The sequence below is a fragment of the Anser brachyrhynchus genome, assembly GCF_964034855.1.
Source record: "Anser brachyrhynchus genome assembly, chromosome: 6".
In the NCBI taxonomy this organism is placed as follows: Eukaryota; Metazoa; Chordata; class Aves; order Anseriformes; family Anatidae; genus Anser; species Anser brachyrhynchus.
Genome location: NC_137700.1, coordinates 20058037 through 20083068, shown reverse-complemented (window position 1 = coordinate 20083068; position 25032 = coordinate 20058037). Strand labels below are relative to the sequence as shown.

Genomic DNA, 25032 nt, shown 5'->3' with positions numbered 1-25032 from the left:
GCGCCGAGGAATTGCAACACCGTGCTGTTGCCTCACGGCAGGCATTGCGCTCATCCAGGGAAGAGACCAGCAGTGGCAATCCCTGGCAAGCCTGCAGCTGCACTCAGTATTAAAAAAAAAAAGGGCTTGACAGGACATGTGTGTTGCAATGGTAATCTGAATCCTGTCATTCAGCCTCAGATTCTCTGCTGGAAAAGCTTCAGGTGACATTTTGGGCCATGCCCTCTTCTGTGGCAAAGGGACACTGACAAGATCAAGATCCTTCAGCAGCTAGTACACAACAAGGAAAGAAACAACACACACCGGTTTACAGAAGTTTTTATTGTTCATTAAAGAAGCTTTTGTGCAAAAATCAAGACAATGTTCTTTAGAAAGCAACTGCACATCCCCCCACACATGTAACTCAAGCGGGTCAGGTGCCACATTCCACAGGAAGTGAGAAAACTGAAGAGATCCCCAGCAGGAGCACAGGACTTCCCCCAGCTCACCCTGCCCTAGAGGCTGCATGAATCAACCAACCATTTGCTGCTAAAAAACACACAAGAATTAAAACCTTGCCAGCCTGTAAGAGCAAGTGCTGACCCATTCCCACCCCCCAAAAACTCACACAGAAGAACACCATCCCCTTTTAAAAAATCCTGTGCTACATGCTGTGGTGTGACACAAGCTGTACCTCTAGGGCAGTGATGCTGAAGAGAGCCCGTCACCTACCTGGCATACCTACCCCTGCTGGGATACACTGCTGGAACCACTGCAAAAGCCTGCCAATACAGAAAGCTGCAGATATTTTACATCTTTAGAGGAAATTCATTTATTTTTTTGAAGCAGTGAGCACTTCAGAGTTCTGTACACATACAAACAGGAAAGACAAATCAGTATTGGTATCTGCCGACACTGCCCAGACATTCAGTATATACACGTAGTAATAAAAAGCTGCAGTTGAGTGGTTTTCCACTGAACTCCATGAAAATTAGTTTGCTTGTTCCTGAAGCACTGTTACTGGAGCTCCCGCCTCACCCAAGTGACCACAGAGAGAGGAGCAGTTGCTGGCACCTTTCTGTAAAGGACTGGAATTTTCAAAGCTCCACCTCAGCCCAGCTTCTCCTCCCCAAAGGTCTCTCCAGAGCTACTTTGGTGCCTTTTGGGGCATTAACTTGCTCAAAATTTTGCACTCAATGCCAGTAAGGTGCTGCGAGGTCTGCCTCAAGCAACATGATTCTCATCCTCAAGCCTCACGACCTCATGGGCCTGACTTGTTTCCAGGGTAGCAGCCTGCCTTGGAAGTCTCCTGTCCAGAATTTTGGCCACTTCAGTGTGATACTTTCTTACTGCACCACTGCGAAAGGCAGCTTGCCAGGTATGTCAAATACCTACCACAGTATTCTTACTCTCTGCCATCTCCACTCACTACTTAGATACATTTCCCAACAGAAATGGAAACTCCAGGGGAAAAAATTTATACTTACAGCTACTCAGAAGGATGAATGCCAGTGAGACTGGGTGGCAGCAATGGGAACTGCCTGCAAGCCTCACAGCACCTCTAAGCTTTAGGTGACTGAAATATGCTGTGAGAGAAAACCAAAAGCAAGGAATGAAACAGCTGCAAGACTAAGCAGAATTGAGCAACTAGGGCAAGGAAAAAAGGGAGCCATTCCTTAAGGATGTCGCAGCATGCTTCAAAAGACTGAAATCCCACTGTTCAGGGCTCAACAATAAAACACCCACGTTGAGACTAAGCAGGCCAAGGAAATAAAAAAGACATGATCTAATATCGAGGGAGGGTTTCCTTGCCTATGATAACACCACAAGCTGTAAGCGTGGTCACTCAAGTGCAAATGCATCTTTTTACATACCAGTTACTTTGAAAGTTAGCTGGGCACACAAAGGCCCCATTCCCTGCATTTATAAAGCTTTGAAAATTCCAGCCGAAGGGATTCCAGGATTCAACATTATCCCTTAGAGTTCCCCTACAGTCAAACAGAACAATTAATATTCTAGCCAGATGTTAAAAACACAAAGCATAGAGTCTTCCCACTGCTGACTACAGAAAGACATTTGAAAGTTTAGTCACTATCTTGTTCTTCTTTAATTTAAAAGATAGTAGTCTCATTTCATCTTCTCTGCCATTCTTCCCAGCACCTAAAAAACACTTCAGCCTACCAATTAAAATCTACAACACACTGACTATTTTTAGGAGCATAATGAGTTAAACTGTACAATCAAAAGTATCTTTGTTAAGTCAACAATGAAGATCTGATCCTTCAACAGCAGCTCTGCTACAGAAGAGTTACAATAAAGGAACTTGAAGGTCAAATTGTTAATGAGGCAGAGAGGAGGGACATTTGAGATACAGCTCTCCAGCCTCAGCCCACACTTTTAAGAGCCATGGCAAACTTTCAGAACTGGAAATACTTCTTCTAGTTCCATACATGACGTTTGCAGTGATCAACAGCCTACAGGGAAAGAAATAGCATACGTGAGTGGAAAAAAGCCTGTTAGCAAACAAGTGGCCACTTACATATACAATTTAACACCTTATTCTGAGCTAAGGTCTTGGGATCAAATCTGTTTTTCTTTAAATAAGTGATTCCATAGAGGACTTCAGCAAATAATATTTTTGTCCCCACCCAGAAGCTTCAGGAAAGAATGTTGATGCTTCTTGGCCAGTAAAAGGCCTGGCAGAGAAAGCATCAGCCCACAGCAATACTGAAATTTCTAGAGCCTGATCAGAGGTCATGACATGGCCTGTTGGCTCTTGGGTCACACACTAAATACAAAGCTCCGGATGCACCTTACTATAGATTCTGAAATGCATGCAGAGAAAAAGGAGGAAAGGGGTGAGGAATCAGTCTGCTTGAGAAAGCTAAGAGCTATGGAATAACCTGGAATCAGACTCACCCACCTCTAGCTAGTACCCACTTGCTTTTTCAAACTGAAATTCATCCACTTAAGAGCGGGCTAAAGAAGCCAGAAAATTAGTTTTTAAGGAGGTACCAAAGACCAACAGGAAACTCAAGGCAGAATCCTGCCGTACGTACGTTGCACTGAGCAGCAGTCTCCATGTTCTTACACCAGTAACCAGGACCCCAGACACAAGCATCATCCCCCAGGAGGGGCTGTTTAGCTGATCCACAGACTCCTAGTTTCTGTGAAAAGAACAGCAGCACAGTCAGTATCTCTCCATTTGCACCAAAAGATCTTGACTGCAGCCCCACACCTGAGCTTCCAACTGAACAAGTGCAGGAGCAAAGCTGAGGTAGCTTCAGGAGCTCCCACAGCACCGTGCTCTACTGACAGCTGCAGTAAATCTGCAGCAAATCTGACACAAGGAAGAATTAAGTTATCACTACTACTTCACATCAGGCCTTGAGAAACAGCTTCTAGAAAGAGACTGTTCAACAACTGTCACTTAACTTCCTCTCGCCACGTTCAGGACACACTATGCTCGTTGCTGAACCTCAGCAGCGGATAACCCCGGCAGCTCCTTCCTTCTGTCCTTCCTTGCACAAGGCTGGCAGTCAAACAGCTGTCCATTCATTACGCCGAAGGCCTTGCACAAGTGAGTTTGCTCCAAGCATTCAGAGTGCTAATCTTTATTCCAGCAGAGTTTCTGCATGCTAGGCACTGAAAGGCGCACAGAAGAGCAGACAGGACTGTATCAGAGCCCACCCTGAATAGAACTAAATGCCATACTCACAGTGCAAACAAAAGTGGGATCCATCATCTCTGCCAGGAGTTGCACAACCACAGGTTCATACTGTTCCACAAACTGAACACACTGTAACAAAACACAGGTTGAGAGATTCATTTGTTAAAAGAGATTCATTTGTTAAAGCCCTGAAAAGATTATAGGAAGATACGCTCTTTAGCAGGCAGGCCCAAGCACCCCAGTAATTCATACCAAACCAAGAAACCAGAGACTTGAGCTCTGCAGAGGAAAAAGGATTCAGCAGCACATTAACTACAAAACTAGATCATTTTTAGCTGGCTCATACCTGTCCACAGACACAACTGAGTATGTACAAGGCTATGATTAGAAAGCTGTCAAAAGGAAGAGAACCAAAGCAGGACAGGCTTTGATTTGCAATGTTTAGCCTCTGATAGCAGAGATCACTGCGATTTCAGGAGGAAAGCACACTCAAGTTGGAGACAAACATCTGAAACAGGCTGGCAGCAATGCACTCATAATGCCTCTTAAACATCTTTAGCCCAAGCAGCTAGCATTTACTGCAGCAGCACAAGTGCTTCCCATCATCAACAGCCAGCCCTCTAGTGGAGAGGCCATCTCTGAAGCACAGAGATGTTGGCACTCTCAGCAGAGACTAATGGCACCGATTAATAAGTCAACCACAGCTATTACGCAGCTGCACAGCAGTTAGCAGGAATAGCTGTTTCACAGCTACTTTAAGCCTGTGTATTATATGCCTGCTAAACTCATAAGCAGTCACCACTGCTGAGCTGACACTCAGCAGCACCTAATAAGATTTTCAGGTAAATCTTGATAGCAATGGCCTAACAGGTGTTGCCTTTTGCTATCTCACTGGAATTATGCCAGCCTACTTCCAATTACTTTGTTAATCCCCTGAACAAGATCAGTGAGGTGGGGAGAGAAAAAAACAACCTTCAGCTGTTCCTACCCACTGTTCTCACAGGATTTCCAGGCAGACCTTTACTGACTGCAAATTAGTACAACAATCCAGCCAGTCAACCCTTTGAATAGACAGAGGCTTTCAAGGGCCTGCCAGCCACCAAGGATAGGGAATGGGAAAATCTAGTGGAAAAATCTAGTCCCTCCACACCCTCAAACTCCTTCCAACCTCTGCAGAGGGAAAGATTCCTCCAACTCTGACATGTTATACTGACTGTTCTCATAAAAACCACCATGAGATGCTACCCTCTAGCTTTTCCAAATACTGTGCAAGATGTTTCATCCTTCTGTTCATCTTTGACTGCCTTGTTCCAAGTGGAAGGCAGGCTGCCATGCAGCCAGGACTGCTGCAGATCAAGTCTGCTCTCCCCCACCCCACACACCACTCTTTTTTAACTCCCTTTCTCTACTGCACACAAGAGGTTGCTATGCTTTTGTGCTAACTAGTGAAGAGTACCAAACCATCAGCAAGACCATTGCTTTTTAGCCTGCTACACAAGATGCTTTACCTGATCACTGACAGACTCTGGCAGGAAGTGACAGACTTTTTCCAGTAAAGCCTCAATCTCAGCTGTTGTGGCATTCTTCTCAAGCTCTTTGTCTGCATAAGCAACTATCATCTTGCAGATATCACAGAAGCCACCTGCAGGTTTCACCAAAACTGACAAGACAAAAAAACATCAACACTTTGGTAGTTCCCCCAAATAGAAGAAAGGAGGCAGCATCACACCAAGGATAGAAACATGTGTCCTCACAGAGGATATAACCACAGGTGAACTGCTCATTTAGCAACAATACTAATTCCTCATTACCAACCTGGCTGCTGTGGAGGCTTGTTGGCTGCACAGCACTTCAGCATCACACACACAGCTTCAGGATTTGTTGCTTCCAAGAGCATGTCAATCAAAGCCTGGCCATAGACTTCTATGAAGTCCTTACACTGGTCTTTGACACTTGCTGGGAACAGGTAGCAGATGACCTCCATTTCATGCACGATTTCCTCCTGGAGTACAAGGAAGGATTAGTAGCAAGCAAATCTGACAATTCAAAAGTAAGTTTTTTGCTTACTCTGTCCTAACAAAGAAAGAGGAAGCTCTTGCTCTTGTGAAAGTGAGTAACAGAATTAACTTTCCTTCCCCCTTTCTAAAGCAGCAATAAGTCACCCCCATTTTAGCCAAAGCCTTGGTAAAGGTACCATTTTTGTCACTTACACACCTCTGTCTTGTTGCTCTCCAACAGGCCAGTCACTTCTTTCACCATAGTCTCACAGATTTCACACAAAGAAAAGGTCTTCTCTTGAACCGAGGCTTTCTGAGTACACATTTATACAAAACAATAAATCAACACATGAACGGGTTTGACAGAGAATAATTCATAGAAGATCAGTCTAACAGCATTCACATTCAGGTCCAGCGCACTAACTTATTTACCTGGCTAGCCAGTTTGAGCTGGATTTAAAAGGTCTTGCAGAACCCCAAACCTCAAAGGTCTTAGTAAAATGCCTTTCTGAAAAGTAATTTTGTATGATTATTTAAGACCACAGTCCTCAGGTTGTGTAAGGCAGGGAGCTAAATCTAGTAAACACAGAAATTAAGTACTGCCACAGTGGCTGGAGTCAAGGGAAATATGAAGTGTTCTTTAAAATACACTGAGAACGAAATTTGTTAGAACTGAAAGCATCCTCCTGTTTGGAAAAAAAAAAGTCAAACTGAAGGACTTAAATTGTTTGAACTCTGTTCAGAGGATAACTGTCTGCAAGAGACTTTCCTTTTGAAAAAAAGCTCAGCCCACTTCTCAACCCAAGGGCTGTGGGAAGCTAAGGTGCTTCTCCAAACTGAGCTTCAGTGTTTTGACTCTGATCAGAATCATCTGTGCATGGATAACACTGTCCCATTTTAAAAGTGTTCAAGGGATAACTACCCATGCAAAGCAAAAATAAAATTCAACTATTTGCCCTCTAGTGTTTGTCAATTAGGAGGGCTACTATACAGTTATAGAACGAGAGTTCCTGCTTTAATTCTGAAGTCTTACCTTACAGCTTCACATCAGCAAAAGCTCCACTATTCTAACAAGTCAGTCAGCTGTCTCCTACTTTACAGATCTACCTCAAAAAGTAGAGGCAAGGATTTCATATGCAGGAAGACTTGGAGCATTCTATGCATACAAGCTTTTATTTTTCTGTTCCATCCAGTTCATTACAGTAAAGCAAACAGGACAGCAAAGCTATTGAGAACAAAAAGTTATCTTACCTCCACAGTTTCCATTTTCACTTCATGAACCACCTGAGCTGGCACCAGAGTCTGAAGGGGAACAGATTTCACAGAAGGACAGAATCCAACCATGGCACAGATGTCCTTTGGTTGCTGGAAAGAGAGGTATAACATATATTTAAGAAAGGTATAAAAGATATTGCCCTTTTTAGGGAGCTTGTGGGAATGCAAAGAGAACAGGGGCCAAAGCTTTTAAAGGCTCCAACACAACTAGAGTTTCAAGACTACTTCTACTTCAAGTACTGCCAAAGCATTTGATATGGTTATAGACAGGACAACTACCAAATCAAACTTAGCAGCTCCTTTAAAAGAGGAAGAGGTTAGGCCACATCCATTTAAGAACCCATTTTCCAGGAGCTAATACACTATGCAAGCCCTTCAAAGGAGTTGACTTAAGAGCTACCAACACCAAAACAGACCACCACCGTCCCATTAGACCTGCATCCATAAGCTGCTCCCCTGAAAGCTCCAAGTTATTACAGAAGAGGCTAATTATCCTGACTCCAGAGTTCACCCAAGAACTGAAAGAAATGTCTAGGAGAAAGGACTCCTTTTCTCATCCACAAACTACCTTCTTTAAAGTATCCAGTAACACCACACTTTGCAAACAGAAACAGATTCCTGCATTACTGAACACAGCCTATAAGAAACAAAAGTTAACCATGTTAAAAGCCTAACCCTTTTTTTTTAAAGTATTCGCAATATACTATATGAATTTCTAGTGTTCTTCTCATCGCCAGAGCAAAAACAGAAACAAAGCCTTTCAAAAGGCCAAGCCTTTTGAGAAAGTCTTAACTGACTTTACTAAATGCAAAAATAGATGCCCAACATACTCTAAGGAGGCCACACTACCTAGACAGTGAGAAGGGCTGTACAGAATAATATACTAAATTTGAGTTGTCATCATCCATCTGCCTCCCCCCCAACCCCCAAGTCTATTTAAGCTATAAAAGTTACCTTTGGTCCTACGGGTAATTAGAAAATCACACCCCACCCCGTTACCAGGGCATCGAGCTTCTTACAGCAGAGGCTTATGCAACAGCTTATATGCATCACGCCATATCCTCATGCACAGGCAAAAGCAGTATCTCCAACTAACAGTGCTGCTTCAGATCACATCAGGCAGTACCTTTAAGTCAAGCCCTTTGGTTCATGCATTGTAGTAAGCATTTCCCAATAGTAATGTTAAAGCAACACCCACATACACACGACAGGTTCTCCCTCAGAGAGATGACAGACACAAGGTCTCCCAGGACTGGTTAAATTAGAAGCCCAAACAGCTCTAGGAAGCAGGAGCCTAAAGGCCTCCTGCACCTTCTTTTCAATTCTGAGCATCCCCTACAACCAACCCACTACAAATTTAAAGATTAACAAAGAAAGGACCCGGAGACAGCTTCACTGAAGCCCTTTTGAGCCCAAATATTAAACCAGAAGCTGACAGGAGCCTCTGGCTTGCTCTCCCCACTTCTATCTGGTATGAAAATGAGCAGATCTTCTGCTCCACCAGCTGAAATCTTGGTATCATGCGCTGGTAGCCAGAGCTGCAAGTAAGACTGATCCACTGGAGGAAATCTACTGCCTTTCCCTGTTTTAATCACATAAATATCCCTTGTATCTGTCAAAACTGAGTACAATCACACCATGTACACAGCTAATAAAGCAAGAAGTGAACTACAAGCCCTTTAAGAGCAGTAAGTGAACTACAAGCAGGCTATCACCACAGGCAAGTTGCTCACCTACCTGATCCTTCTGTTGACAAAGGAGATTGGAGACAGAGGAAGATAGGAGAAATTAAAGATAACAGTTAAGAAAAAAAGTCAAGCATTTGAACTGCATAAACTTTCCATGAAGACAGAGCATGACACTGGCCCCACCCCAAAGATACACCTAAAACTTTAGCAGTGCTACAGCAACCCACATTTAATATTTAATTGCACAGTGCTAACCAGCATTATTTATTTGAAGCTATTCAAATGTCCTGGGCAAGACTATCTTCAGAGTCTGAAAACTCAGCCAGATGCAAGGTGTGGTCATGTTTTGTTTTCAGGTGTCAGCAACAAACTACACTGCAATGCTTACAGTTAAAAACTAGCTGTTGTTGGAATAAGGAGTTGTTGTCCTGCCCCCAACCAAAAGTGTAAAAACAAAAAAGGCCTCTGTGTTGCCAAATTCATGTTCACAGCAGCCATAGACTCTATTCATAAACTCATGCCATAACTTGCTACATATTTGCACTGCATTCTCTAAAGAACAGCCTGCCCCATTTTTTTTTTTTTTTTTTAAGAAAAACAAGTTCTTTGAGGTCTGGATAAAGAAAAATGCTATGGAGGTGGTCAGAGGTAAAATATATTGTTGCTGCAGAAGACCAGGACTGGTGCAGTACCACTCATTTTCTACAGCTCCTATCATGAGCCCAGAGAGCAGCAGATTTGGGACAGCAATTCCACAGTGCGGAGGTTTAGTCTTGCTTCAAATAGACACTATCTCTAGCACTTACTTGAACGTATTTTGCAATACTGTGACAAAGACCAACTCTAACATGCTTACACAGTATTTGGAAGGAAAAAGTGGTATAAGTACAGGGCTGAGAAAATATAAAAGAACATACATAAAACGTTTTCCTCTGTGTCTCAAAGCACCGGAGTGCCTTTTGCACTGGTGAAATAGTTGTGGAAGAGGAGGAAAGAACTGAAGAAAACATTCAGGGACTTAGGTCACTACCCAATTAAACGCCAAATTCAAAGTGTTAACAACAAGACTCATTGCAGTAAAAGTCTGGGTAGAGCTTTTGCTCTGTGTTTCCTGCTTCCAAATAAGTCAGGTACACAAAGCAGAAAAATGAAAAGAGACCAAGTATTACAATTTACTGATCTTACCATGTGCATCATCATCTGGATAGCCAAGTCAGAATATTCAGAGATATAGCTCTTGCACTGCAGGAAGTGGGAAAAGAAAGTCTTGCTGTAATTATCAAGCCACTTAAGCTGTAGAGGCAACCTAGAATTTCCTAGTACTTCTCAAAGTATTAATTTACATGCTCTACTTAATAACTATACTGTTGTCTTTCAGAGCTCGTCCCAAACATAAGATGACATTTCAGGTTACACAATCATTGCCCACATAGCTGTTTATCTAGCAAGTCCTTCTGTTCCTCTCAGGGCAAAACCACGTTGGTGTGACCCCATTACCCCTGCCAGGTCACTTTTATGAAAAGTGTCTTTAAGGGCTATCAGCAACTTCCTCCTTCAATCTCTTTTTCCCCTCCTCCCCACTCCCACAACCATTTGTTTGACCAGAAAGCTCATGATTTCAGTGTTGAGGTGTTGTTGTTATACTGTGTAACATATCCTACGTTACACATGCTCCTTTGTTTAATTAGAGATTATACAGAGAGGACTAAGGCACTGATAAATTATTTTATGTTTATACACAGAAATGGATTTTTAAGTAGAAAGATAGCTTACTATATCAGCCATTCCAGGTCCCAAACGGTCACATTCCTCCTTGGCATGAGCAACTAAAGACTTTACAAAAGATGAATTTGTCCTGACAGCTTCCTGAACATCAGTAACCAGCTGAATGCAGTCTTGGCACACATCCCCATTTCCCTGGGCAAAGAGTGAAAAGCTTAAATTGACACATCAAATAGCTAATTTTAGAAGCTTCAATTACTAATAAGTTTTAAAGCTATTTTAAACTATATGAAAACCTAAATAAATGTTATAGAATACCTAATATGAAAAGACAAGCTGCTGTTGGTATGTGCAACAGCCACTAGGTGGAGATTAGGTACCTACCTACCTACTCAGCTGCAAAACCCAAGATAACTGTTAAGATACCCAATCAAAATCTCTTGGGTTTGTTTACAGACCACAGGGGGAAGGCTTCCAAATCTGGCACAGCTCTGAACCCACAGCAGCTTGTTCTCCACCCACCTGTTAACTCCCATATCTAAACTCAGCCTCTACTCCCAAGTTCATAGTCTCATCTACTCCCCTTTGTCAATTACTTGTTTCTGAGCCAGTCACCTCTGGACTCAGAGACAAACGCTTCCTCCGAAGGGCACAGTCAGGAGATTAATCAGAAAGTAGGAGAATTCTTTTTTTCTTTGAATGCTGGTGCCAAACTGGTGCCAAAGTTGCTCTTGGAAGAAACTGTTTCCAGCAAGACCTGCTTGACTGCTTGACAGTCCTGGATGGGAACAGCCCAGCACAAGACTTAGCTTTACAGGTTGATCCAAAGCAACACATGCAGTCCACGCAGGCTGCATCTATTACCTCACTTAGCTCTAAACCCACAGGTTAAGGAAAAAAAGTATCTATATATATGCAGCACAAAATTCACTAGGAGACAGTAACTCAGGTGAAGAACAAATGCTGAATTCGTGCCCAGGACAATCCCTTGCCAAGAACCACCAATAAGCTCTTACACAAAGGAGCACTGGCACTCTGGAACAGAAAGTGTTCACTTCTCTTGCACAGCATAATGCCACTGCATTCTTACCTTAGACTTCTGCTTGGGCTTGTCCTGAGGGTAAAGGAGGAGAGGCACATTAGCCATAAGCGGGGATGCCAGCTCAGAGAAGTCCAGCTCTGGTATCTTATTGGTCTGAAGTTGTTTCTGAAGTTTCATTGCTGCAAGGTGCTTCTGAAGGGACTGGCACAGTGAGAGGGCACTGCATACAACTTCAGGTTTATCCTGAGGGAGATAAGATATATAAATAAAAGCTCTAGACTGATTGCACTGTTATATGACAGAGTAGAGAATCAGTCAGCTGAAACATTACAGCAAGGGAAAGTGTTTCAGAGTAAGGAAGCAATCTTCAAATGTAAAGAATGCCAACAAAAGTTGACTCATACAGAAACAAAGGATCACATTCACCATCTTACATAGAACAGAAATTCAAGAACCAACAAGAGCACAATTTTCAATTCAGTTACAAGTCATTTACTTACAAACTCTTCTTTGACCATATCCATGATAACCGGTAGGTAGGAATCCACAATTTCTTTGCACTCAGAGGCCAGGCCTTGATCAGGGAGAAACTCGCACGTCTTTTCCAAGTAAGAGCGGATCTCATCCTAACAGGACATAAGGTGGGCCACATATCAAAAGCTCTTTCCAAATGCATGATGTAAAGCCTAAAAAGGCCCTTGGACTCTGGTAGGTACAGACAGCCAGCAAGCAAAACTAAATGAGGTTTTCACACAATATCCTGAGTCAGAACAGACCCACAGAGATCAAGTCAACTCCTGGTTCCACGCAGAACCACCCAAAACCAAACCCTGTATCTGAAAGGAGTGTCCGAACACTTCAGCTCCAGCAGGTCGGTGCTGTGACCACTGCCCTGGGGAGCCTGTCCCAGTGCCTGACCACCCTCTGGGTGCAGAACCTTTCCCTAACACCCAGCCTGACCCTCCCCTGTCCCAGCTCCGTGCCGTTCCCTCAGGTCCTGTATCTGTCCCCAGAGAGCAGAGCTCAGCGCCTGCCCCTCCGCTCCCCTCGTGAGGGAGCTGCAGGCCGCCATGAGGCCTCCCCTCAGCCTGCTCTGCTCAGGGCTGAACAGACCAGGGTACCTCAGCTGCTCCTCACACACCTTGCCCTCTGGGCCCTTCATCTTTGTAGCCCTCCTTTGGACACTCTAAAGCTTTACTGAAATTCAAAAAGATTACATCAACTGGCTTCCCTTGGCTAACTAGGTGGGTGACCCTATCATTAAAGGAAACCAAGTTCAAGCAGGACCTTCCCCTCGGTGAACCCATGTTGGCTGTGACCGATGACCACACTGTCCTTCAGATGTTTTTTGATAACTCCCAGAATAAATTTTCTCCATAACTTAACCAGGCACTGAATTGAAACTGACAGGCCTGTAATTACCAGGGTCTTCTTTATTCCTTTCTTAAAAATTGGAACGATGTTTGACAGTTTCCAGTCAACTGGGACCTCTCCAGATTCCCAAGACCATCGAAAAATAACAGGTCCTGCAATGCCGCTCTGAGTACACTGGGATAAATCCTATAGACTTACATGCATCCAGATGGAGCAGCAAATCCCACACAAGGTCGGGGTTGGGTGTGAGTTTATCATTCCTGCAATCACAGTCCTCCAACTCAGGGAACCTGGGGTCCCAGAGCCTATCACTGATGTCAATAACAGAAGCGAGGAAGGAATTAAACATCTCCGCTTTGTCTATGTCTCAGTTTGTGAGGTGGCCATCCTCATCGAGTAATGGACTTGTGCTTTCTCTGGCCCTCCTTTTGCTGTTAACATTTTAAAAAAATGTCCCTCACAGTACTGTCTGGCTTCAGCTCTAATTGAGCTTTGGTCACACAAATTTTCTCCTTAAAAAGGTGAACAGCATGATCACTGTGGCCAAGACAGAAGTTTTGCATTACAGCTTTATTTTCCCCAGTCCTGGACCTTCAGTGAGACCCCAAAGTGAAAAATTTGAAATACTTCCTGCAAGACCTGCACAACATAGTCTTATCCCCACAGACCATCTACATTTAAGAGGAAATGAAATTATGGGCTGGTGGAAAAGTGATCTGTTCACACAAAGTACTCTGGGTTCATGAAAGATAAAATGAAGAAGTCACATAATCAAAATAAAGCCCACTTTACCTGCTGTAATCATCCACTTCTACACACCGCACTATCCCACCCTCAAGATTAATGGTCCACTAACACAAGAACAATCATATTTAGTATCTACAGACAATCAGGGACATGTTAGAGAGGGCAAGGCTTGAGAACGTGCTCATCTCAACATCCAAAGAGGCTGCATTTCAAAGCCCTATCCTATGTAACCTAGCCCCTTTCAACATTTGCTGTTGAGATTGGGAAAATATCATGCAGACCCCTTCCAACCCCTCACCTCAAGACCTCATTATGACAATCAAATCAACTAGTACCTTGGGGCAACAAGAAGGGGAGCTATACTTACCTCTGTGCCATTGTCCTTCAAAACCTTGCCGACCACTGTTACAAGTTCCTTACACAAGTCACAGGGGATGCTGTTCTAGGGAGAGAAGTAGTGTTACTTGGAAGCAGAATTAAGTGCCTATAAATGCAGTGTGCAAGGAATAATGTGAAGAACAAGCACTACATTCAGAATTTAAAGAAAAAATATTGGCTGAAACAAGGGGGGGCATTTTAAAATAGTGAAGCTATTCCAAGCAAGTTCCACTCCAGTTTCTTCAGTAAATCAACCTGATATGAAGCAGGTATGCTATCACCCGCTCATTTCACCTAGTCCCACCACCCTTGAATTGTAAAGTTTATTGCCCTGAGAACCCCTCTCCTGAACCTGTTTTTACTTTACTCTCTCAAGAGTCTAAATTTCCAAAATGCACAGGAACCTTTCAGACTGCTTCACTCATTTTAATTACACTCTGCCCTTCTAACATTCCCCTTTTCCCCTACTTTTCCACAAGTTGAAACACGTCAGGGCACATATACACGCAAGGTGGGTTGAATGCAACCATGCATAAAACGCCTTTTTCCTCCAAGAAAGTTGGGGAACAACACCATAAGGGGTACAGCCATATCTATAAAGCAGCACTCACTTTTAGCAGAATTTGAAAAGCCATGCTAAACTTGGCAATTGTATCATTATGTACTGTCAGAGCTTTCATAAGTTAGCACATACTGTATCCTTTGTAGAACATTAACCTGTAAGAAACACCTAAAAATAAAAGTGCTGTGTTTCTTTATTTTTAAATAAACCTATGAGTTTGGCATGGCTCAGAGTAAGAAAGGGCTCTATGAATTAGGAATCTTCTTAATACAGAGGAATGAGTCTGAAATCCCCTAGCTCTGTTCCACATACTGCTCAGCAATTGTGCAACAGGTCACACGAGAAGTCAGCAGACAAGTTGTGCAACGCAACGAAATGGAAAGCAACCCTTATCTGCCACCCAAATTAACTCGTGGCAACCAAGACTAGTCAGATGTAGCACTTAACTTCAATCAGCAACTTGAAAATCTTCATCGGCACATGGAAACCAGCCACCCAAGCTGTAAGTGGGAAGAAATCTCAGCAGTTGATACTTACTACAGTAGGCTTGTTCCAGACGTTCTGCTGGCAGTGTTTCACTGCTCCACATTGCGATGCTGTCCGAAGGCTCTGACACCAGACCTCTGGACCCTTTGCACAGTCCTTCTGCCACACAACAGGGTTGGCCACAGCTGCCAAAGAAAGAATTGTTCTTTCAGTTGCACCTTGGAATGATTTGCACTTCAAAGCAAGCAGGTTAATGCCATACCATGTAATTACAGACTTTCCATTAGGCCACTTCAGTTTACTAACACTTTTAAGCAGATTTCAATCCAGCAATTTTTATCCTGAGAGGTAAAGATGAGTCTCAAATACCAACAGCACAGCCAAACAACTCCAGAAAACCAAAGCAGCTGAACTTCCTCACCACCCCGGCAGCCCATTCCTCTACCATCCACCTTTCATAAAGCAAACAAAAACCCCAATGTTTTCCTCATCACACTAGACAACTTGAAACAGAAAAACCACTCGTTGCAGAAAGCCACACTTGAGACTGCATGCTGCAGCCCCTGCTCTCCTGTCCTTACAGCAACTTCCAACTCCAAACCAGCAGCCGCATCTAGCCTGTAATTGCTGTCTGCATTCCTTCTCCTAGGTGATCACTCTCTTCTCCTGGAGCAACAGAGCTGCGAAACTCATTTGATTAGAAGCCACGACAATGCACACATTTGCATGGAAGACTTAAGAGCCAGGTGAAGGCTGAAACACTGCTCACAAAATTTCACGAAAGTCAAAGCCAAAAAGGGACAAAACAACACGAGACATTCTATCAAGTAGTTTTTAATCCAATTAAACCCATTTAGATTTTATTTCTTCTTGGTCAGTTCAGCTGTGTACAAAAAACTGTGTGCAGAAAAAAATGAGGACAAGCCCTTGCCTGGACACTACCTCCACCCCACACGGAGCTGTCAGGTAACCTACAAAGTTTTGAAGTTAAATACAGAAAGCCACTTACAGGGAGCCTCCCTAAAGATGTGTAAAAGCTCTGTACTGTTAGTAAGCAATGGGGACAAGTCAACAAAGCTCACCTTCTGGCAAATTTCAAGCCATTTTATTTATTGTGCTGGCCTGCAAACACCACAGGACCAGCTGCTCAGCTTCATCCAGTTTTCTAAATCCATCCTACCTGTGGGTAGGCTCAATTTCTTCAGCAGTCAGCCTCTCTTAGGTTGCACTAACCGAGGAAGAAACAACTCCTAAAATCCTACAGCAGGCAGGCTCCAGTGAAACCTGTTACAGTCTAATCCTACAGCACACTGCTGTCAAAGTTTAAAAAAACAAGCCTGTTCAAACCTATTAGCTGCATAGGTGTTTTTCCACAGCCATTATTTTCGCATCAACACTATTTACACATCGCAAAATGCTGTAAAATTACATTGTCAACCAAGAAGCAGAAATTAAACTGTTTTGATTGCTACGAAGCTTCTAGTGAGGTTATAACAGATGAATGATCACTTTTCTATTTCTCACATCTCGACTACGTAATTAGAGGATCAACTTAACAGCTGAATTACCAGCACATCTGCTAGGTACACAGCCAGTACACATCAAGTAGAGCCAGATAAACAGTGCTTTATAGGTGACAGTCTGTAGCCTTTCAGCTGTTGATTTCTAAAGCCTGTTTACACTGGATTTCACAGAGGAATGACCCATTTATTTTAAGAAAAACGTGCTTGGAATACTTAAGCTTCCACACAAGAGCAAGAAGTTTGTCACGCTCTCTCTGTCCCAGGAAAAAGCATGGAAAAATGAACATTTTTCAGCAAAGCAGCACATTAAGACTGTAGGAATAAAACTTCTAAACTTGTAAGCATGCACAGTTAGCATAGTATTTACAGATGGCCTGTTCTAATGTGCAACACTATTATCTGGAAGCACCAACAAGAGTAAAGTTTTAAAGTCAGCCTGGTCAGGCAGCTAGCTGTTAGCTCCTGGCAGGATGACAACAAGCAAGTAGCCACTTGGTTGAGGAAGGAGTTATTCTTCCCTTTCAGATACTGGCAGCAAACAGGGTAGGAAGTTCTGCAAGGTAGAGTTAAGTCTGGCTAAAGTCAAGCACGACCTCGACTTTAAACAGGGGAATTAAGGGCTTCTAACTATTTAGAAGTAAAGCTTTTAACCTATGCCTTCAGTTCTGTGCATCAAAAGAAAATCCCTCTCCCTCCCATCTGCAACATGCAATAAAGCTACAAAACTAAACAACTACAAAACAATAAGAGTTATGCCATGCAGTTTAAGCTCTCAATCTAATAGGTCATCTAAAACCCAAACTGAGGAATTCGCACAGTAACTTGCACTGGTTTGATCTAGCTTTTAATGAGCTTTCAGTTTTTGTTTGGATTTTTATTTCAATATGCCTGTCATTCTATGAACCTTAATATCCACACCAGTTTTGGCAGAACCTCCAGCAACTGGTCTTGTTCCTCCATCATCTCTGACCCAGTTATCACAACTACAGGACAGAATACTAGGCCACTGGGCACACAGTGCCCAGATTTGAGGACAATGGCACAAATGTTACCTGCAATCCTCAAGAGGAGATCGGAGCCACAAAAAAAAAATCCCACACAACTCAGAAGAGCCTGAGACAAGTAACAACAAGTAAGAAGTATGAGAGGCATCGAGCAGTTTGTAAGCACTGAAAATTACCTATACAATGCAAGAACCCCGAACACCTTCCTACTGGCATTATGTGAAGCCCTCACTCCTGCACACCACCACAGCAGGATGGCACACCAACATATCTACAAGGCTTTCCCATCAAAAAAAGCCAAGAGACCCAGGAAACCTTAACTGGTTATAAGCACAAACTTTTACCTGCAGAGAACAGAAGTATCCTGTCAGCTACAAAGGACACTGGGGAAGTTTGTTTTTACCTTCTGAGGAGATAAATCTACGTTTGATACTTTCAGTACAGATCTTTCTTGTCAAATGGTGACAGCACATTTGTTTGGGCCACACATCACTGGCACATTTCAGAAGCAGCTACAGAACAAAGGCAACATCTGCTAAGTGAGGCATCTTTTCTTCCTTCTTCCACAGTGACTTTAAATACAAGTAGGCTTGTATTAGTTTATATTATGTTAAATTGTATTACCCAACCCAATTTCTGGTATCAAAAGGATGCACCTTCACTGCATTATCCACCCCCCACTTTCTGAATGTCCAGGGAAAAACAGAAACAAAACTAAAAACCTCTACATTAATTCAGCTTTTGCAGATTCAGAAAAAAGTCTTAAGTCCTCTACCATCTCCACTACTTATTTCCTTTAGCTTGTTCTCCTCTTTCTTTTCAAGACAGCATTTTTCCTTGTCTATTAACTTATATTACACAACCAAACTAACAAGTGTTAAAACCTTGTGCTGGTTCACAACAGAACAGTTACCTTGCCTGCTCCCTAAAAACAACCTCTCCAGCAAGACGTGACACTTTAATGTGGTATTTCACATCCTCAGCACAGCAGCAACCTGAAGAAAACAAAGCACTGTCAGTTACCTTGCACAACTCTTAATACTTGCTGGATAAACCCAATGGGATTACCTTCTTAGTTACCTCTGGCATCCTTTTATTTCATATATTGTTCTTTACCTATCTGAGGTCATCCATTTTTAAATAGGTTTCTCCTTTCTCTGTAGATTAGCTCTCAACAGTCACATCATGCCCTTCCAAACCTGCTCCCCTTCCAAGAAGTTCTCACAAGCCACTATTTTTAGAGAACCAAACAAGTTTATCTGTGAAGGCCACGGTGCTTCAGTACTCCTCCTCTTCTGTGGCTCAGCCCTTCTTGAACTGGTTTCTTCTGTTTTAGAAGGAACAGCCTTTGCTGCACAGAACTTCTCCTGAATTAAGCAGAGAGAAAACTGAGGAGGAAGGAAAAGGGGGAGGTGAAAATGCAATCCACATACCAAATTAAAGTGCTTTCAGATGTAAAAGACTTCAGCTTTCAGGCTTGTAGCCAAGCTGACAGCCCACAGGCACCCTGTGATCCTCGCCTACTGGCAGCTTCTTGAAACCAACGATGAGACACTCAAACCCACTTTGACTTCTCCGATGCTTGTGTCTGTGAGACTACAGAAGCTGTCTCCTGGAACAAGCGTTGCCTCAAAAACACAGCCTGACAACAATCAAACTCCCCAAAGTCAGAAAGGTAACAGCAGCAGCAGGAGCCACCTCTTCCCAGAGGCTCAGGTCAGTAACCTAACGCTGCTGGAATATCTCTGACAGAGTCCTGACAAGCAACAGCTCCTGCACAGGGCCCTGCCAAGGAATTCGTACAAAACTACTGCCTCTTTCCTTGCCGCTAGGTACCTGGGAGGGCAGCGCTAACACACAGACGTTGGTCAAGCAGGGGTGACAAACCGCTCAGACTACATCTTTTCTACTTGAAGGGCTTACAGAACCACGCATATGGAAGTACGGTGAGCCTCTTCCCTCCTCTTAAGCAAAAAGTAACCTAGAAGGAGACTTACAATGGCTGCATGACCAGTCTGCGAGGGCAGCTGCTGGAAAAATGGTTAGGTAATTACTTCTTCTGGCAATAGCCTTCCCTTCCCTCAAGCATCTGTTAGACTTCTTCCACTGACAGCCAGCCCCAACTTCTCCTCGAGATAGGCAGAAAAACCTCTGAAGCAATCTCCTCCAAAGCTGTACTCAATCTACTAATGAGACTTTCGTGATCAAGCTTAATTAACACCTTATATAAGCTTCTATGAACAGGGATTCTATATGGGCCAGACCAGAGTCCCTAAAGAGCAATAGGATAAACTGGGAAACTGTCACCCAGAACACAGAAATTCTGCTTGAAGACTCAAGTCTCCTCCAAACCTGACCGCTAGTAAAGCCTCAATGTAAGCAGCAGTTTCATGGACAAATTAACCTGTAATTGGTGAGAAAAGGAAAGAGCTGAGCTGTTGTTTATTTTAAAGCATTGCATTCAAACGTGGAAGATAACTTGGGGTGCTATCAACTCTTATGCCTTTGTGACAATCCAATTTGTTCCAAATATATCAACATCCAACAGGAGAGATGTTTTTTTCCAGGCTATCCCACTTGGCAGTGTTTAAAGAAAAGCCATTATCTCCCAGAAATGCCCAGAGACCAAGTGAATGCGTCCACCTCCTCCACTCTGCACTCAGTAACTAAGTTTTCCCCGTTCCTTTTCGGAATTGCACGTGTAAAGCATCTTCAAGCTAAAGAAGTCAAGTGGGATCAACTTCTCTTCATCAAGTCTTACAAAGTGTCAACAAGTCAAGGGGTGTCCACAACCTCGAGTTATTTGAAGGGCCTGGTACTCCACAGCCTCTCCGGTCAGTTAGTGAGTTTAAGGAACATTTCACAAGTTGTAACCAGCTCACACCACTAAGAACTCATGCCAAAGTCTACTGTGCTTTTGGATTAACAAGGCAGCAAGCGGCCGCAGCATTTGAAAGATTACAGGCAGTTTGTGGGGTAAACAGATGAAATCTGGCTAGACGTTATCGGTTCTTCAGATGTCAGCTAAAATCAGAGCCTTCCTGTCCGATATCTGCTGATCAAGTATCAAGCTCAAAACATTCATAGAGTGTAATTCACAGGAAGCAAATTTTCATTTCAAGCCACGATTGGGCTCTTCGTTGCGGTGGGGAGTGCCCTCCTGTTGTGGCATAGTACCTTTGGTGTAAAGCATCGCTCCTGCCTCAGACACGCCCTCGCTTCCCACAGCAGAAGATAGACACTGTAGGAGGAGCAGCTTCTGTACATAAAGCAATCACAACAAAATTAAAGATAACAGAACATGATGAGCCGAAGCAGTAAAATTAGCTCTACTGTCCCAATAAGTGGTCACAGTTCCTGTAAGGCTGTAAGAGAAGCACAATTTCTACACTGATCAGAGCTTGCTACAAGGTTGCCAAGCAAGCAGCGACTTCTCCCTGAGATTTTCCTGCGACAGAAGCTGGAAGAGAGATCTGGATGTTCCAGAGCATCTGGCAGTCACCAGGGGAAAGCGGTCCCACAGAGGATGTTGGGATCTTTCCCAGGAGATTACAGGAAGAATTATCCCTGCAGCAGAAGTTTTTCCCTGTAGAAATACGCCTAAACTTTTTAACAAGCTTGTTTTCCATCTCAATTCCTGGTTTGTTTTGGGGTTCTCTGGGGATAAATGGATGGATTTCATGTAAATGTCTGCAGAAACTCTATATTGAGCACTCCCCTTTCTCCAGGCAAGTAGATTCATCCCACCTGCTAATTACATTTAGAGTGCCACATCTGGATGAGGAGAGACCAAGTTCTTGGCCAAAAGTTACACTGCAGTCCCAGCACAGCGCAGGTGAAGTCCAGAGACACACAAAGTCTTCAGAAAACAGAAGGGCAGTTCTAGACACCTCTGGGAAGAAACAGTCTCTGGAGCAACGCTCTTTTCCCTGCTCCCATCAGAATGAATGAACACCAGAGGCAGAGGACAAGAGGAAGCTCCTTTCAGGAAAGGAAGGACATTAGACCCCTGCAGCTGAGCAGAGAACATATGCAGAGGGATGAAAAGGGACATTTCAAAGAGCAACTCTGGGAGGACAGCAGTTAGCTATGGGAGACCCTGGAAAGGCAAACTGTGGTGCATAAACTGAAAGAATAACCCAGGCAGGAGAATAGCAACAAAGCAACTGAGAGCAGGAACGAATGAAGTGTTGAACCCTAATCTATGCATACTAATAGCCTGCATCCACAGGCGAACATAGTCAAAGGATTTTAAACTTATTACTGAAAAAAATAAGCCTTGAAATCTCGTTGCAAGATTCAGTTACTCTGAATTCAAATCCCTCTAGATGCAGACTATTGCAGAAGCAGAGAACAAAGTTTAAAAACCAGAGTAAACAGTGCAAATATTTCTCGAGAGGAGGAGAAATACCAGTATCTGAAACTAAATATTGCTCTGTGACCCAACACACAGACAAGCATTACCCCAAAAATACACGCACACACTGCAGAGACCACAGAAGTACCCTGTTTAACTTGCAGTCTTAGCAGCAGCAGACAAGAACTGCTCCACCAGCAGCAGAGTCCAACCTCCCAGAGAGTCCCGCTGACATCACCGTCACCTGATGGAGACACTTCCAGTTTTGCTGACAAGCTTTCGTCCCCTCTCTCCTTCCACCTTCCGCGCTATCTCAGCTTTTAGAGCTTTCCAGAACTGCTCCTTTGTGGTACGATGCAGAGCACAAACCAAGGCTGCAGGAAGACAGCACGAACTCCAGCATTTCTGCAGAAGCGACCACGCATTTCACTCGGAGCAGCCGTGAATATGCAGAACAGCTTGTTCAGTTCCTCCAAGAACAATTCTTTCTATTTACGCCCCTTCCGCAAACAACGCAGAGATTGTCCAAGGACAGGTTTACACGCCAGTCACGTGGCTGTAGCAGCACTCTGTCACCAGTGTGTTATGTGATGGTGTATACCTCATACCCGCAGCACTCCTCCAATAGAAAGACTTTTTAATACGCCTTCCTTCCACTGTCTGCCTAATTTCATCTCCAGCACAAGCACAGCCTTGCTGTTAGAAATCACTTTCCCTGCCAGAACAGGCCTGTAAACTACAGAGCACCGGTCTAGCTCAATTATCTGCCCTTACCACCTCCTCCAGGAAATTCAGGTCAGGCAGACCAGCTCAGGTCTTCAATTCATCTGACGGTTTTCTTTTCCTTAATGTTCTGGCTGGGGTTTGCTAGAGGAATTACCAATCTCAGGAGGAAGGAAAATTAAGTCTGCTATTATAGGAGGAATAAAAACCACATCCTCAAACTTTTCACTTTCAGCTTCCAGCTTAACTTTCATTGTACCAGGAGAAACAAGAAATACGCCTTACTCAAAAGATACCAACTTCTGCTAATACTCTGCTCCCAGCTTTCCTTCTTTCCTGATGTCGAAGATCAGCAATAATCAAAAAGCATACTCCTAGTATCACAAGCTCTCTACAACCTGCTTTAATTCCTTTGTGTCTCCTTTAAAGGGAAGATGCACCGGAGCATTTGTAAGTAGGTCAACCAAAAACCCTCATGGCCTACCAGCCATGCTGTAAGCCAGCCAAGTAACTCCATTAGGATACAACAAGGGTAGCTAGATTTTGATGCAGCTAATTAGCTAACTTGTCACATGAAAGTGGTGTCCCAGGTTGTCACAGCCAAATCTCCAGAAAAATCTGCACGGCATTACCGTAGGTGAGTCAATTAGTAGTCATAACTGGACTCTGCTGAAAAGAGACAGGTGTTTATTTCTGTTAAAACAGTGACTTCCTAAAGAAAAACAGGACCAACGAGTCTTCTGCTATGCTCAGTTGCATACACATGCCCTTAACAAGCAGACCAGGTTAACTCTCATTGCTGAACTGGTTTCTCATTACAATTTCCCTAAATACACTAGTGGGAAACTTGGAAGAATGCTTCCAAGACAAATGCTTTTTGCTCTTAAAGCGCAAGAAACTACAATTTTAAGTGACACAAAAACAGTCCCAAGGAAAGTGATGACCCACAGGAGATAATTTAGCATAGAGCCAACACAGAAATGATATTACCCCACCAGGTAAACAAGCAGAGTGAAAGGCAGCATTTGCTTTGTTTCCAGCCTGAAAAGCCAGAGTTTCTCCACCGAACTGCCCACATACCGGTACAGCAGAAACGCGCTTCCTGGAGTATAACAGTAGTGCACAATTCCGCAATGTCTGCAGCCTGCCAGTTGGTTACACCTACAGCTTTCAAACAGCTACTCAGGCTTTTCTTTATCCGACTGGTGAAATATGGCAGGTTTAACGAATAGGCTGGATGTTTACAACACTTTATTTAAAGGAAAATTCTCAAAATAAGAAGCCTAGGTGAATCAGTCCACTGCTGTATCATTGCACCTTTAATGTGGGGGTCTCTGTACCACAGCCTGAAGGGATACACCCCTCTAGTCAGCCCAGGAATCATTTCTACAGCTGTCTAGCTTCCTCAAAACACAAAATGCAAACATTGCCCTTGCTAATCTCTAGCCCTAACGGTAAACACGGAACGTTTCTTATTTCCCCACCACCACTTTCACATGGGCACCAACCAACAACAACGCAGTACAGAGACAAAGCGATGGGATTTTCCATCTGGAGCCGTAAACCCAAACAAAACAAGGCTGTTAAAAGCACATAACAGAAAGGGCTACCTCTTGGTGTCTCAAAGAGGATTAGCACTGAGCCGTCCCTGAAGTGGCAAAGATAAATGGGGCCTCTTGGCCAGCTGCTGGAAGCAGGACAGCTTCTAGCAAGCACCCTTACAGAGCTCTAGGTCATGCAGGTGCCTTTCCCTAATCATCGCTAGGAGAAACATGAAATAACACGGTGGTGCTGTTAATGCAGAGCCCCCTGAGCCCGGCAGTGCTAAGGGGGCTCCCCACAGCCCCCTCCCCTGCCTGCTGCTCCCCCCGCCTCCATTTCCCCACCCCTGCTCCTCCGAGGCCGCTTCTCCCCCAGGCCCAGCACCGTTAAACCCGGCAGCCGGGCCCGGCAGCTCCGTGGCTGCTAGAAAATAAAATAAACAAACACTTTTATACCCTCCCTCGCCCCCAACACGGCCGGAGGTCACCGCAAGGACCCCGGGGGCTGCGGGAGGGAGGCGAGGGGAGGCCGGGCCGGGGGGATAGGGCTAGCCTGGAGGTGTTGGGAGGCCCGGGGGTGCCGGGGTCCGCCCGTGCCGCTTACCGGCCGCCAGCAGCGCCAGCAGCCCCAGAACCGGCGCCGCCATCGTCCCGCGCCCGTCTGCAATGCGGCGCCGCCGCCGCGCCGCGCCCTATTTATAGGCTGCGCCGCGCATGCGCGCTCGGCGCCCCGCCCCCGTGCGCGCCCCCGCTCCTGCGCGTGCGCGAGGGGAGGGTCGCGCCCGGCGCCCCCTCCCCTCCTCTCTCCCTCCTCCTTGCTGGAGCCGCGCAGGCGCTGTGCGGCTCGGGGTGAGAGGGGCGCGAAATGGCGGCCGCGGGGCTACGTCACGGCCCGAATAAACGTTCCCAGTAAACGTCCCCGTCTGAATAAACGTCCCTGTCCTCATAAACACCACGGCCCTAA

The 25032-nt window shown here is 44.3% G+C and overlaps 1 protein-coding gene across 8 annotated transcripts; it reads right to left on the bottom strand.

Annotated features, from left to right (window-relative positions):
• Window positions 1-302: 302 nt before the first annotated feature.
• On the bottom strand, window positions 303-24872 carry PSAP (prosaposin). 8 transcript variants are annotated; one of them, XM_080597314.1, is made up of 17 exons: window positions 18528-18830; window positions 18361-18442; window positions 17851-17959; window positions 14972-15105; window positions 13862-13936; window positions 11874-11999; window positions 11422-11616; window positions 10383-10526; window positions 9786-9851; window positions 7490-7558; window positions 6898-7011; window positions 5864-5959; window positions 5465-5651; window positions 5158-5309; window positions 3698-3778; window positions 3039-3146; window positions 303-2453 (listed from the first exon to the last, which is right to left on the bottom strand). In XM_080597314.1, exons 3-17 carry the CDS (start codon window positions 17918-17920, stop codon window positions 2418-2420), a joined length of 1653 nt encoding a protein of 550 aa, XP_080453440.1. In that variant the 5' UTR covers window positions 17921-17959; window positions 18361-18442; window positions 18528-18830; the 3' UTR covers window positions 303-2417. The 8 variants fall into 8 exon arrangements, with proteins under 8 accessions (XP_080453440.1, XP_080453442.1, XP_080453443.1 ...); XM_080597316.1 differs by lacking the exons at window positions 17851-17959; window positions 18361-18442; window positions 18528-18830 and adding an exon at window positions 24673-24872; XM_080597317.1 differs by lacking the exons at window positions 17851-17959; window positions 18361-18442; window positions 18528-18830 and adding an exon at window positions 24673-24872 and having other exon boundaries at window positions 9795-9851.
• Window positions 24873-25032: the final 160 nt, after the last annotated feature.